Genomic DNA, 12,810 nt, shown 5'->3' on the forward strand with positions numbered 1-12,810 from the left:
CACTCTTTCCCTAAAACAAAATGAGTCGACTTGAAGATTGAGAGAGAACGAGAGAGATTGAGCAACAATCTCGATTCTGACTTGAAGATTGCTTAGTTCGCTGCTTTTTTGGATCTGGGTCGTCGTGCTCTCTTCAATTTTCGATCTGGGTCATCTTCCTCTCTTCAATTTTCGATTCCTACAAGGTTAGCCGATTCAAACTTTGCTCCTAGTTAGATTCTAGATTAGATCTTGTTGTTGTTTGCTCCCTTGTTAGATTTTAGATTAGATTTTGTTGTTGTTTGCTCCCTTGTTAGATTTTAGATTAGACAGACAACAAATTAGATATTTAGCTTGCTCTGAGTTTGCTCCCTTATTTTCTCCCTTGTTAGGTTCTAGATTAGACCTAAGTCTCTGACCAACAATAATAGATTAGACCTAAGTCCCTTGTAGTTACGAGTTGCATAGTCATTCTCCGTCCAATACAATACCATGTGATAAAAATACCGACCTGCAATCAAAGGGCTTACTTCTCTTTTCTTCACGTTATCATATAGATTTACTTCTCTTTCTAGGATTTGTAAATACATGGCCACCTGTTTACATCAAATTACATTAAATAAACAAAAACTCTATATTATGTCTTTCTTTGTACGTGTTCCAAATAGCTTTCCTTGTTTACATCAAATTTATGATTTTAAAGAGATTGATTGAAGCTTTTTTACTTTTGATTGAAGGATGGATTTGGAGTCTCTTGAAACAATCGCATATCTCAATGCCAGCAATGAGATGATAGAAATGAATGAGGAAGATGCAGAATTGCAAGCAACAGAGGAAAGTGAAACTCAAGCTCAAACTCAACCTCCACGTAAGAGACGCAAAACTTCACTTGTTTGGGATGATTTTGTTTCAGTAGGGATAGAGAAAGATTGTAAAGAAAGGGCTAGGTGCATCCATTGTAGTACAAAATTAGTTATAAGTAGTAAACAAAATGGAAACTATGGAACACACCACTTGAGTCTCCATTTACAGAAGTGTCCAAAGAGGCCTAAGAAGATAGATAAACCTCCATATGATCAGAAAGTAGACCGTGAGATGATTAGTGAAATTATAATCTATCATGATCAACCATTTAGGTATGTCGAGTATGAGAAAGTTAGGGCTAGAGATAAATATTTAAATCCGGAATGCCAGCCCATTTGTAGGCAAACTGCTGCGGATGATGTATATGTGAGATATGGGATAGAAAAAGAAAAGTTAAGAGAAGTATTTGCAATGAATAATGGTAGAGTTTGTTTTACTTCAGACATGTGGTTAGCCCGTGCTATAGTGGCAAGTTATATTTGTCTAACTGCTCATTCGTTGATGGTAGTTGGAACTTAAATAGTAAAATTCTAGCCTTTTGTGAGTTGAAATCTACACACACCGGTGAACACATGGCAAATAAGGTTCTTGAGTGTCTGAAAGAGTGGGGATTAGAAAAGAAGGTATTATCTATTACGTTGGATAAAGCTACCAATAATAATAGTATGCAGAACATTCTCAAAGGTCAACTTCAAATGATTAGTGGTTTGATCTCTTATGTGATGGGAAGTTTCTACATGTGAGGTGTTGTTCCCATATTTTAAATCTGATCGTGAAGAAAAGGTTAGATTTAGCAAAAGATGTTCTACACAACATACGGGAGAATGTCTTATATGTCAAAGCATCTACACAAAGGAAAGATGCATTTGCAGCTTGTGCGGAAAGAGTAAAGATTAAAAGTGGAGCAGGTTTATCTCTTGATGTGTGTACTAGATGGAATTCTACTTATGAAATGCTAGCTAGAGCTTTAAAATTTAGAAAAGCATGAAGGTAGCATGAAGGTTTATGACACTAATTATAAGTTTTTACCTTCAGACGAAGAGTGGAACCGTGGGGAAAAGATTTGTGATTTGTTAAAACCCTTCAGTGTCATCACCACTCACTTTTCAGGTTGCAAGTATCCTACATCTAATATATACTTCACACAAGTATGGAGGATCGAGTTATTGCTGCAAAAGTATGCCATTTGTGATGATGATGCTGTGAATCAAATGGCTATGGAAATGAAAGGTAAATTCAACAAATATTGGGAGGATTATAGTCTTATTTTGGCTATTGCAGCTGTTTTGGATCCAAGACTTAAAGTGGAGATGCTTGAGGTAGCTTATAAGAAAGTGGATGCTATTAGTGCTGAGTTGAAAATTACAAAACTTAAGAAGAGTTTAGAGATGGTTTTCAGTTATTATCAGACGGGATCTTCAAGTGTTTCTGCCACTACACATGACCTACTTACCAAATCTCTACTTGAAGATGATTTCGATAATGTAAATACTTTCTTATACATAGAATTTCATTATCAGAAATTTAGAATCATAATGTTGCTAATTTGAAGTGAATTTTTGTAATCAGGATCTCTTTGAGCTTGAGAGATGCATTGAAGCTGGTGTGAACAAGACAAAGACACAATTAGATATATATTTGGTTGAGCCGAGGCTAGAGTGGAAATCATTTCCGAAGTTAGATGTTCTGAGTTACTGGAAAAGTAACCTAGATCGACTTGGGGACTTAGCCTCGATGGCCTGTGATGTTCTCATCATCCCCATTACTACTATAGCCTCAGAATCGGCTTTCAGCATTGGAGCTAGGGTGTTGACTCCTTACAGAAATCGTCTGCTTCCAGAAAATGTTCAGGCTTTGCTTTGTACGCGTAATTGGTTACGCGGTTTTTCAGACTATGAAGGTATACATTTACTTGAGACTTGAGATTATTTGACTATAACAACTTTCAAATAGTATACATTAAGTCATTAACAATTGTAGGTACAACAGAAGATAACGATCACATTGGCTATGAAGATGCTAGAACGACTAATAATTCTGGAATACATGATTCAAGATCCGAAGGTTCAAGTGTGCCATGAGTCATCAAAGTTAGTTTAGATCAGAAGAGTAAGTCCTTGTTCACCATCAACTCTGTTTCAAGGCTCAGCATCTGTTGGATCGGAACTCGACTTTGGTCCAACTCGATTAGTATTTTTGTTTTTCTCATAAACCGTTTATGTTGTCAATCCAACTTGGTTTAAAATTGTCTTTATATATTATGTGCTTAACTCGATTAGTATTCATAGAATATTATATCCTGGTCCTTATACGAACAAACTTGGAAGATCCATATTATAGAATATTCTCTTTTTCTATTTATTGTGAACAAACTTGTTGTTATTTTCCATTTAACATCCTAGCCACAAATTTGTTATTTTCCATTTACCTTCGAGCTTTTATTCAAACATAATAACAAGAAAATATATTTCAGATTTGTGTAATGCTACTTAGCTTATCAAAGTTAAATGGCTTCAGTAGGTTAAATAAGGTAACATATATTTAAGTGGGTATAGTTAAATGAATTTCAAATATATATTAGTTTAAATGGGTTTAAACTAAAATGGGTTGGATTTAATTGTGATGGGTTTAAATAGAGTGGGTTTACCCATTTTAACATCTCTAATCAAAACCCACATTAGAAGGAAATGCATCATTCACCATATCCACATATCTATCTTCTACTAGATTACCCACTTCCTCACTCCCACTAATAAATGTCGGATCAACAGTACTCGTTCCGATATCCATATTAATTTCTTCCCCATGTTTATACCAAACATAATAATTTGGCATAAACCCATAACTAAAAAGATGATTCCAAATTCTAGTCCCTAGAAAACGCTTCCCGTTTTTGTACCTACTACAAGGGCAAAAAAACTTACCCCGTTTTCTTGTGCAAAAGGCTGGCTATTTGCTAATTGTATGAACTCCTCCATCCCGGCTCTGAACTCTTCTGTAAAATTTCCCTTCACCTCATCGATCCTCTTGTACATCCACTCTCGGAAATTACTATAATTGTAACTTCCTGACATTATTATAAATCTCTATGATCTCGTTTTTTTTTTTTTGCTTTGTTTTTCTGTGAGTGAGAAAAAAGATTGGTGAGCTCAGTTTATATAGGCATATTTAGCGACTAAAAAGTGACTATATCACGTAGTCACCAAATACAGGTACACCTACTCCACAATGCTAAAACCGTTTTTTAAACCAACATTTAGCGACTATTTTGCGACCCACCGGAATGTCGCAAAATAGTCGCCAAATATACGACTACACAAGCAACTACCCAATTAGTCGCTAATTTAGCGACTATTTTGCGACAAACGTTTGCGACCCGGCAAAAATATCGCAAAATAGTCGCCAAATATACGATTATTCTTATTTCATCGCGTTTTAGTCGTTATTTACGACTATTTTAGCGACTAAATTATTTTGTCGCAAATTAACGACTAATAAACGACTATATAAGAATAGTCATCAAACAGTCGCGAATTAATAAATAATTAGTTGTTAAATTTAACAACTACGAATTTAGTCGCCGATTGTAGACGGAAAAATCGTATTTTACTGTAATGTCAATTTGATTATTATTTTTATTTTATTTTGTTTAGAGGAAACTTCCGAGAAAATGAATATTTTCTTATCGTTTAGTATACTTTTCTTTTCTGACAGCATAACGTAGATATACAAATGTATATATATTTTTATAATTTTCTTGACTAAATATCGTAAGACGTATTATACAGTCCACATATTTCTTACTAATTGGGCGGATCCAAGAGAATTATTAGTATAGAGTACATATTTAAATATATCTAATAATCAATAGTATAAATTCTAGTATATAATAAAATATGTGACAGAAAAGGTTAAAACACAACAAATGAAGGGATCAAACATCCCGCGAAGAAGAATATTTAGAAGAATACATAATCAAATAATCCAGTAGATAACTTAATAGATTAACTATAATCAGTGGGGGGCACGTGCCCAACCTACTCCTAATGTAGATCCTGGTTTAAAACAAAGATATCATTCTTTCCCCTCCATTAAAAACATACCCGAAGGAAAATACGTTTAATGAAAATACAGATAAAAGATGAGGTGAGAGACCATATTTTCATCAAATTACATGGATTTGATCGTGACATTAATTATTCTCTTTCTTAATTTACCACAATCCAGACGTAATAATATTATTGCAAATGAAACTACGTACAGAACCCTAATGGGTGCAACTACTTGAGGAAGAAGAAACCTAATACAATAAGAACAAATGTGAGAATCCCAGCTAAGGAACAAATCCTTTTTGGTAATTTTCCTTCATCTTTCCTCAACATCATAGCCTCATAGATTGGTAAGCAATTCACCACTGCGAAGCTCGCCAGCATCAATTCAAGTACGAGCCCTTGTCCCCAAGCGAGAAGACCATAAAGGCCCCAGACCAGAGCAAGGAGATTCACGATCGCGGCCGTAGTCATGGGCAAGAACATGGGCGAAGGGCCAAAATCAAAGATCTCTTGCTCATACCTCTTACTCTGTTCTTCATCATCGTTGGTTTTGCTTGTGAGGTTAAATCCATTCGTGGAGAGGTTTAGGGTTTTAAGAGTGAACTCTATGAAGCCAAATAAGAACGAAGAGAATCCTCTTATCGACCACATTCTTTGATCGTTCGACCATCCACCATAAGTTCCTCCTTCTAATACAAAGTCTAGTAGATCGTGCGCATATGCACCGAGGAACAAGAAGATGTAAAGCCAAAACCATGGATCTGATGACTTGGGGAAAACGCTAACTCCATATAGGAGGGCAAGTTGGGGCAAGAATCCATAGACGATAACAGGAAGCGACCAAAATGCCCAAAATGCATATTGACAATAGCCTACTCCCATTAATAGACCCAATGATTTGACACCATAGATAATGGGGCAATACCTTGAGAAGACAACTTCAAGAAGCCCAATTGCCCATCTTTTTTGTTGGCTCACTACATCAATTAGACTTTTTGGGACATCTCCACAAAATGCTGCTCTTTTGGGACTGCAAAAAACTGATCTCCATCCTTCACAGTGGAGTCTGTACCCTGTGTAGTAGTCTTCTACTAAAGACCCATATCTAAATCCAATCTGCATAGTTTTGAATGATAGTTTGAAGTTATAACAAATTGAAACCAATAGTACTAGATATTATTCAAGGTAATTACGAGGGTTGGTTTATTCTTACTTTGGAGCCCCAATTGGTGTTGTGCTCGTAGTCACATCCGGCTACATTGTGTGCCAATGCCAAAACATCTTGAGCCTCGATGGGCTTATTCGCAATACGATCGGGCTTAAGTTCATCTATCTCAGGCAAAATCAGATTAGATGGACCCCCATAAAAAACACGTCGGTTGAAGAAACAGCCAGTTCCCACATGATTCGGACCCATTAGACCATCAAACCCAATCGAATTGATATCAAAAAGACGCTTATACACGCATGCGTAGATATCATTCTTGCTTACTCCTTGAAATTTTTGAGGAAACTGCACAAACCCTAAACCGGTTTTGATTTCAGGATCAGTTAAGTAGCACAAGGCACGAGTTGGTGCTACAGGATTGTTCGAGTACATATCACAGTCTAGTGTTAGAATGATCGGTGAATTCGTCATCACTCCAGACACTCGTAGCTATAGTGAAAAGTTACAAAAAAAATCCTAATTAAAACTAAACAGATATGATATGCTAGTAGACTAGTAGTTAACGGGACTGGTAAGGTTTAGTGGATATATATACCAAGGTATTAAGAGCACCGGCTTTGAAATGATGTGGTGAAACCTTACTCTTCTCTCTTGAAACATAAATTAGGTTTGGCATTATGTATGTTTTGGTATCATCCATATCAGTCTCGCTATTTTGTAGCACCTGCCCTCAAATAAATAACATAATGAGATTTAATGAAGATAAATTAAGAACAACATATGGTAAATCATTATAAAAACATGCAATTTTATATGATATATTATATAGTAGTGAGAAAAAAAAAGAGTTAATTATTGTACCAGAATAACAGTGGGATGGTCATGACGAGTGAATTTTTCGGTCCACAAATCGAATACTCCACGAAACTGATCGGCTGTGATAAACGCTGTTTCAACTTTTCCACTCTCTACCACATGTTCTACTCTACTCTTCATATCTTCGTACATCAACTGTTCCATCAGGACCACCAGGTCCACCACACAATTCAGTTTTTGTCTTGATATAACATAGCCAATTACTAATAACGTCTAAAATATCTTAGAACTTACTAAGCTTGTAAACAATGAAAAAATATATATATATATATACACTGTATGTTTACTACTGGTAATCCCTATGGCTCGTAATTAAAGACAAAAAAAAGTGTATTAAATTTAGAGTACCTTTAGTCGTCCATTTTCAAAAGATAATATTTTGGTACGTGTACATCCAGTACTCTCCATTTTCTATGTAACTTTTTATTTTCCATACCATTTTTTGTCAAACAGTCTATTCTATTTTTTTTTAGAAGTTTAACTTTTAAATTACTGTTTAATATTTAACTCATAATTGATTGATATATACAGGAAAAACATATGCATAAAGAAATTGTTATATGGTATTCATCAAACAACCAAAAACCTTCTATCATTTGATAACGCTTACTCCTATCGTATTAGGAGAAATCATTTGGGTCACTACGACGAGTCTTATTCTTATTGTTAAAGAAGAAATCATGGATGTTTAAACACTAATAATAAATGAATAAAGGTGATGTCACAGTCGTCCAAAGTCTTTAAACATGACAAAGTCGCTATTATCGTCGAGAAGATACGATAAGGTTTTTACCAAAAAAGAGATACGATAAGGTTTTGAAGGAGTGACTGACCAGCTCCCAATTGAAGCAAATAATTTTGTTTGTCTGTTTCTACTCTCTCTCTCTCTTTTTTCTTTTTCTGTTTTATTAATTACTTCTTCCTCGGAAAATAGTACTATCTTAAAAGTTCGATATGAAAAATTGGTAATAGAAATCGTTAATCCAGGCAATTATTAATTAAGATTACAATATTCGGAACGGTCATGGTGGTTAGTAATTAAGACTTGTAAGAACGGTCATGATGGTTAGAACGTACGAGAATTAAGACTCGACTTATGTTGACCTACCTCTGAGCATTTGTCATAATGAGATTTAAAAAATTACTAATATAGTTATAAGTGATTTAGTTGAAAAATAATACATACCTTAAGTTTCTCAGCTTCATCACTCCACGAATGTGACTTTGATGAGAAATAAACTTCAGGGGACCGATCTTGAACATTGTTATTCTTGCAAAAGGGCAGCCAATGCTTAGAGAACTCAGCAGCCTCCATAAGAGCAAACAAAGTTAACGAAGATCCTCCATCGTCCGATACGTATACTGAGATCTTATCGGACGGATACTCGTAGGCCATCACCGATAAGGCTGTGTTGACCACCATAATGGGAGGCTCCTTGTACGGATCAGCCGTGCATATAAACACGTCCAGCTTTGGAAAATCCTCCGGTTTAGCTGCATAGTTCTCAGGGTACTCGGTCCGGTGAACCGGGTTGAACCGGAGGGACGTTGAAGTTGCCCACATGAAGGTGAGAACGATATCGGAGAGGAGAAGAAGACATGTTATTATTAGAGGTGTGTTTGCTGTGAGAAGTGAGTGTACATGATGGTACATGAGGGCTACGATGCCACACGTATGAATTACGGCGTAGATTCTGTATGGAACGGTGCGCCGGCAAGGATGACACGTGTGGAGAGTTGTGCCGCTGACCGTGTTTTCTCTATGACGTTCCATCGTGTTACTTTTTTGTTTTCTTTTTAATTTATTTTGTATTATGATAAATATGAGAAGATTGCTACATAGAATTCCTTTTGATATTTATAGACGAGTTTCTTTTTGAGAGTAGTCTGCAGTCATTTGACATCTCGATTTTAGGATTTTGCTAATATGCTAAGTACTTATAATTAAGTAATCTTATTAATTTATTAGATAAGTGATTACATCTCTGTAATATCTATAATCTATGTCTACAATGTGTAGTTTAAAAAAAAAAAATACAATGTATAGTTCCTTCACTAGAATAATACAAATATAATTATTTGAGTAGAAAATATTTTTTTCAGCTAATAGATTGATTGTAACTTATATCAAAATAATTTATAAAAGTTTTCTTACTAGTAAAATGATGTTTATCAGTTTTAATAGTATTTTCCAACACACACATGTACATACATACTTATAAATTATTGATAAATACATTGATTGGTATAGAATTCGAAACCAACCTCTTGAATTGTTGCTCTTATTTTTCTGCTCATTTGACATATTAAGGTAAATAGCCTAATAGGTTTGGCAAACAGCAAACTCTTAGAAGCCAACATCACCGTCACCAGATTCACCACCGTCGTCGTCGTCGTCGTCGTCATCTTCATCTTCATCTTCATCTTCATCATCATCATCATCATCATCTTCTTCATCAACATCATAGTCATCATAGTAACTGTCTACGCAACCAGAAGGGCATTCTCGTTGGAAAATCTTCCATTTGACCCCACAAGCGTTGCTGCTGATTTGAGAAGCTATCACATCTCTTGCAAGTCTATAAGCAAACTTAATATCATTTGGTGCAACCAAGACAATCTCACTTGAAGCCAGTTTCTCTTTATAGTGTATGAATTCTCCCACGAGATCCTCCATCATTTGCGTAGAAGGATTCCCTCTACCATTTATCTGCAACGAAAATAATCAGATACCAAAGCTAATGATTTAGTTCATTCTAGTTCTCACTTACAATCAAATTGTTTGGGACTATATATAAACTCTACCAATTTCTCCAAATATAATTAGTAAACGTAACTCAGTGGTAAGAAAGTTAGTTGTACCGGAAAAAAAATTGGAAAAAGAGAATATGGTATTACAATAAATAAAAGGGTCAATTGACCCTTCCCCTCCAAATACCACTGCCCATGCTATCAAATCAGACAAATATTGAAACATATGGAAGATCAATTCATAAAGTTTATCCAAACAATATATCTCTAAAGCAAGATTTTTTTTTTCAAAGAAGCAAACAATTGCTACCATTCAAACTATTTTAGCCTCAGTAATTCTTTAACTAATTAATAAAAATAACAGAGAAAAGAACCACTTACCAATTGGTAAATTCGAGGGTGATCACAATAAATCACCACATTTTTTATGCCCAATTGAATTGAGTGATTTATGCCACAAATCGCTCCTAGAATCTCTACTTGACAGAGAATCTTGGTGGCGTCCACAGATTCTTTCATTTCAAATAACAAATTATCCACATCATCGCAAATCGCAACTCCAATACCAGCAAATATCATCTTTTCATTATCCATCGTCGTTTTGTCACTCACCAAACCTTTGAAGTACAATCTGTAAACTATACTATCAGAAAATTTGTTTGTCATACAGATAGATTCACCGACCTTAGAACTAGCCTCGCTTTTAAGGTTTGGGATATCTTCGGTTATCGTAGAATCTATCCTTTGTTTTTTGGAAATCAAAGAATCTAAATCATGTCTTTCCATGATTGTTTAGTCTCCGAATTTTCTCCAAAAAACTTATATAGCTATATATAGAGGAAGAGAGTGGGATCCAGGCGGAGCTTGCAAAGTTGTGAAAGAAGTTTTTTACAAGGAAAGATTAAGTTGTGGGTATGATTGGCGTGACTATTCATAAATGTATAGTTTGACTGAGATTTTTTATCATATTTAATTTTGTGAACATTAATTATTTTTAGTCTTTTGTTTTATTATCATCATTTATTTTTATAAAGCCGACAAAACAAAAATTTAAAGCAAATATAACTTTAAGACTATTATTTTGTTTTCTTTAAAATGTACAATACGTTTTTTTGCAAAATTAGCTATTTTGAAAAAGTTATTAAACATATAGTATCATAGTGGGAAAAATGAAATAAATAACACGGGTATATTAGAAATGACTAATTAAGCCTTCTCTTGAAGGCATAAATAACACGTGTATATTAGAAAATAACTAATTAGCTATTTTTAGCTGGGGTCGCTTGCTTCTTCATCGGGGGTTCTTTCGATGTCAACGCAGGCGAAGCTCGATCCGAAGGTTGGGCATTTTGCTTGGTTGGCTTCATAGGACATGAGGTTGCATAGTGGCATGTTTCTTTGTAAAAGAAACATGTGATAAACGCAAGTTTGGGATTCTTGGTTTCCACAATCGTCAAGCAGGATCGAGCAAAATGTCTGACCTGGCCGTACGTATAGCATCCTCTCGGATCAAGGTTCACCTTAGTACGTCCTCCTTGGTTAGCGAACATACTACCCTTGCCACGGTTGTTGTTCTGATTTCGTCCGATCTCTTGGTTGTTCCTTCGAGGGCTCACCATCTTTCCTTGTGGCGTCATCTCCTTCTTTCTCTCCCGAACAGTCACACCTTTCTCTAGTTCAATCCCTTCTTCGACATTTACAGCCTTCTCTTCTAACTCAGTGACACTTCCATAAGTCACGGCTGGTAGTCTTTCCCAAATCTCTGGTGGGAGTCCCCAGAGGAATCTTAAAACCATTGAGGCTTCATCATCATTTCCATTGTACAGGTACCTTCGAAATCTTGTGAATACTTGACCATACTCTCGAACGCTCCTTTGTCCTTGCTATAAACCTATGAATTGCTTTTTCAAGCGATCACGGGACTCAGGAAGAAAATACTTAAGCTCAAACTCTCTCTCTTGAACATCTTCCATGTGATTGGTAGGAAATGATAACGGGAAATCACTGTATCCCACCATGCTCCGGCATCTTCCTCTAGAAAGTTAACCGCGATCTGTCTCCTATACTCTTTAGGACATCTTGAAGTCTCAAAGTTTATCTTTAGGTTGCGTAACCATCTATCTGCTAGAACTTTGTCTTGCTCTCCTTTAAACTTTTGAACACCTAAGTCTCTCATCATCATCACCAGCTTAAAGAATTTGGCTGACAGAGAGTCAGGTTGCTGATTTGCTTAGTTTTGCTGTTGTTGCTGCTGTTGGATCATATGCGTCAGAAGGTCGTGAATCATCGTAAGAGTCTGCTGAGTCTCTGGTCCTCAATGTTCCCTTCCTGATATCCTTGATTTCCCCTTAGAATTGTTGGGTTTGGGTGTGAAATGAACTGCTCGATAGGTGAGTATTGTCGAGTTGGCGCATAAGTAGGCTCCGACGAGCCAAAATGCATGGATCCCAGTGGAGAATACCTTGGTGTAGGTCCAGGAAAATCCCAATTAGGCATGTCACTAACGTTTGGTATGTGGTGCTCATGAACCGAATCATAGCTTGGCTCATCTCCTAAATGCTGACCTTATTCCTCTGGCCCAAATGGTTGATCCCAGTTTCCCTCACGCTCTGGTGAGAGTCTCTCGATCTAGTCATTCTTGAACCTTGACCAGACATTTGCAATCATTGATAGCAAGGTAAACTTAATCCCATCTACCTAAGTGTTCAACGAACCGGATTATCCTAAGTGCCCTTATGCGAGTATTTTGACTCGATAAAACATTTGAAAAATACGAGTCCTGCGAGGCATCATAACCATGCTTTGATACCACTATTGTAACGCCCCTGAACCGTCCTATGACCGGGAACGCCCAGAATGACCCTGAGACACCACTTGGAAATAGTCACCAACGATCCGGCCGAAGTTCTAAAACGGATCAAGACCCTTAGCCAGTCCGCTGGCGCTATTTCCTCCACTTTAGACATCACTTAGGCTTGCCAACCCTCGTGATGCCCAAGTGTTGAGCCGACTCGGACTAAGTCATTATCAGACATTACTCGTACTTACAAATATATGAAACCCGAATTCATTCATTAAATAAAGTTTTACGAAATGCTACCAAAAAGACTTATAATTTTT

The 12,810-nt window shown here is 36.2% G+C and overlaps 2 protein-coding genes across 2 annotated transcripts; both read right to left on the reverse strand.

Moving 5' to 3' along the window:
- On the reverse strand, positions 5,031–8,776 carry LOC104722603 (cellulose synthase-like protein G3). Its single transcript, XM_010440801.2, has 5 exons — positions 8,126–8,776; positions 6,925–7,074; positions 6,659–6,787; positions 6,109–6,552; positions 5,031–6,011 (listed from the first exon to the last, which is right to left on the reverse strand). The coding sequence occupies exons 1-5, from the start codon at positions 8,711–8,713 to the stop codon at positions 5,124–5,126; spliced, it is 2,199 nt and encodes a 732-aa protein (XP_010439103.1). The 5' UTR covers positions 8,714–8,776; the 3' UTR covers positions 5,031–5,123.
- LOC104722604 lies at positions 9,012–10,541 on the reverse strand. Its single transcript, XM_010440802.2, has 2 exons — positions 10,072–10,541; positions 9,012–9,649 (listed from the first exon to the last, which is right to left on the reverse strand). Exons 1-2 carry the CDS (start codon positions 10,474–10,476, stop codon positions 9,287–9,289), a joined length of 768 nt encoding a protein of 255 aa, XP_010439104.1. The 5' UTR covers positions 10,477–10,541; the 3' UTR covers positions 9,012–9,286.

This window comes from Camelina sativa, chromosome 11 (genome assembly GCF_000633955.1).
Source record: "Camelina sativa cultivar DH55 chromosome 11, Cs, whole genome shotgun sequence".
NCBI classification, from domain to species: domain Eukaryota; kingdom Viridiplantae; phylum Streptophyta; class Magnoliopsida; order Brassicales; family Brassicaceae; genus Camelina; species Camelina sativa.

Bases quoted from the DNA above. Each gene is read 5' to 3' on its own strand.
- LOC104722603 (XM_010440801.2), bottom strand. From the start codon at position 8,713: ATGGAACGTCATAGAGAAAACACGGTCAGCGGCACAACTCTCCACACG. The intron at 6,553-6,658 runs GTATATATATCC...TTTTCACTATAG, and splicing joins CCGGTGCTCTTAATACCTTG to CTACGAGTGTCTGGAGTGAT. The intron at 6,012-6,108 runs GTAAGAATAAAC...AAAACTATGCAG, and splicing joins ACACCAATTGGGGCTCCAAA to ATTGGATTTAGATATGGGTC.
- LOC104722604 (XM_010440802.2), bottom strand. From the start codon at position 10,476: ATGGAAAGACATGATTTAGATTCTTTGATTTCCAAAAAACAAAGGATA. The intron at 9,650-10,071 runs GTAAGTGGTTCT...TTTTCGTTGCAG, and splicing joins ACCCTCGAATTTACCAATTG to ATAAATGGTAGAGGGAATCC.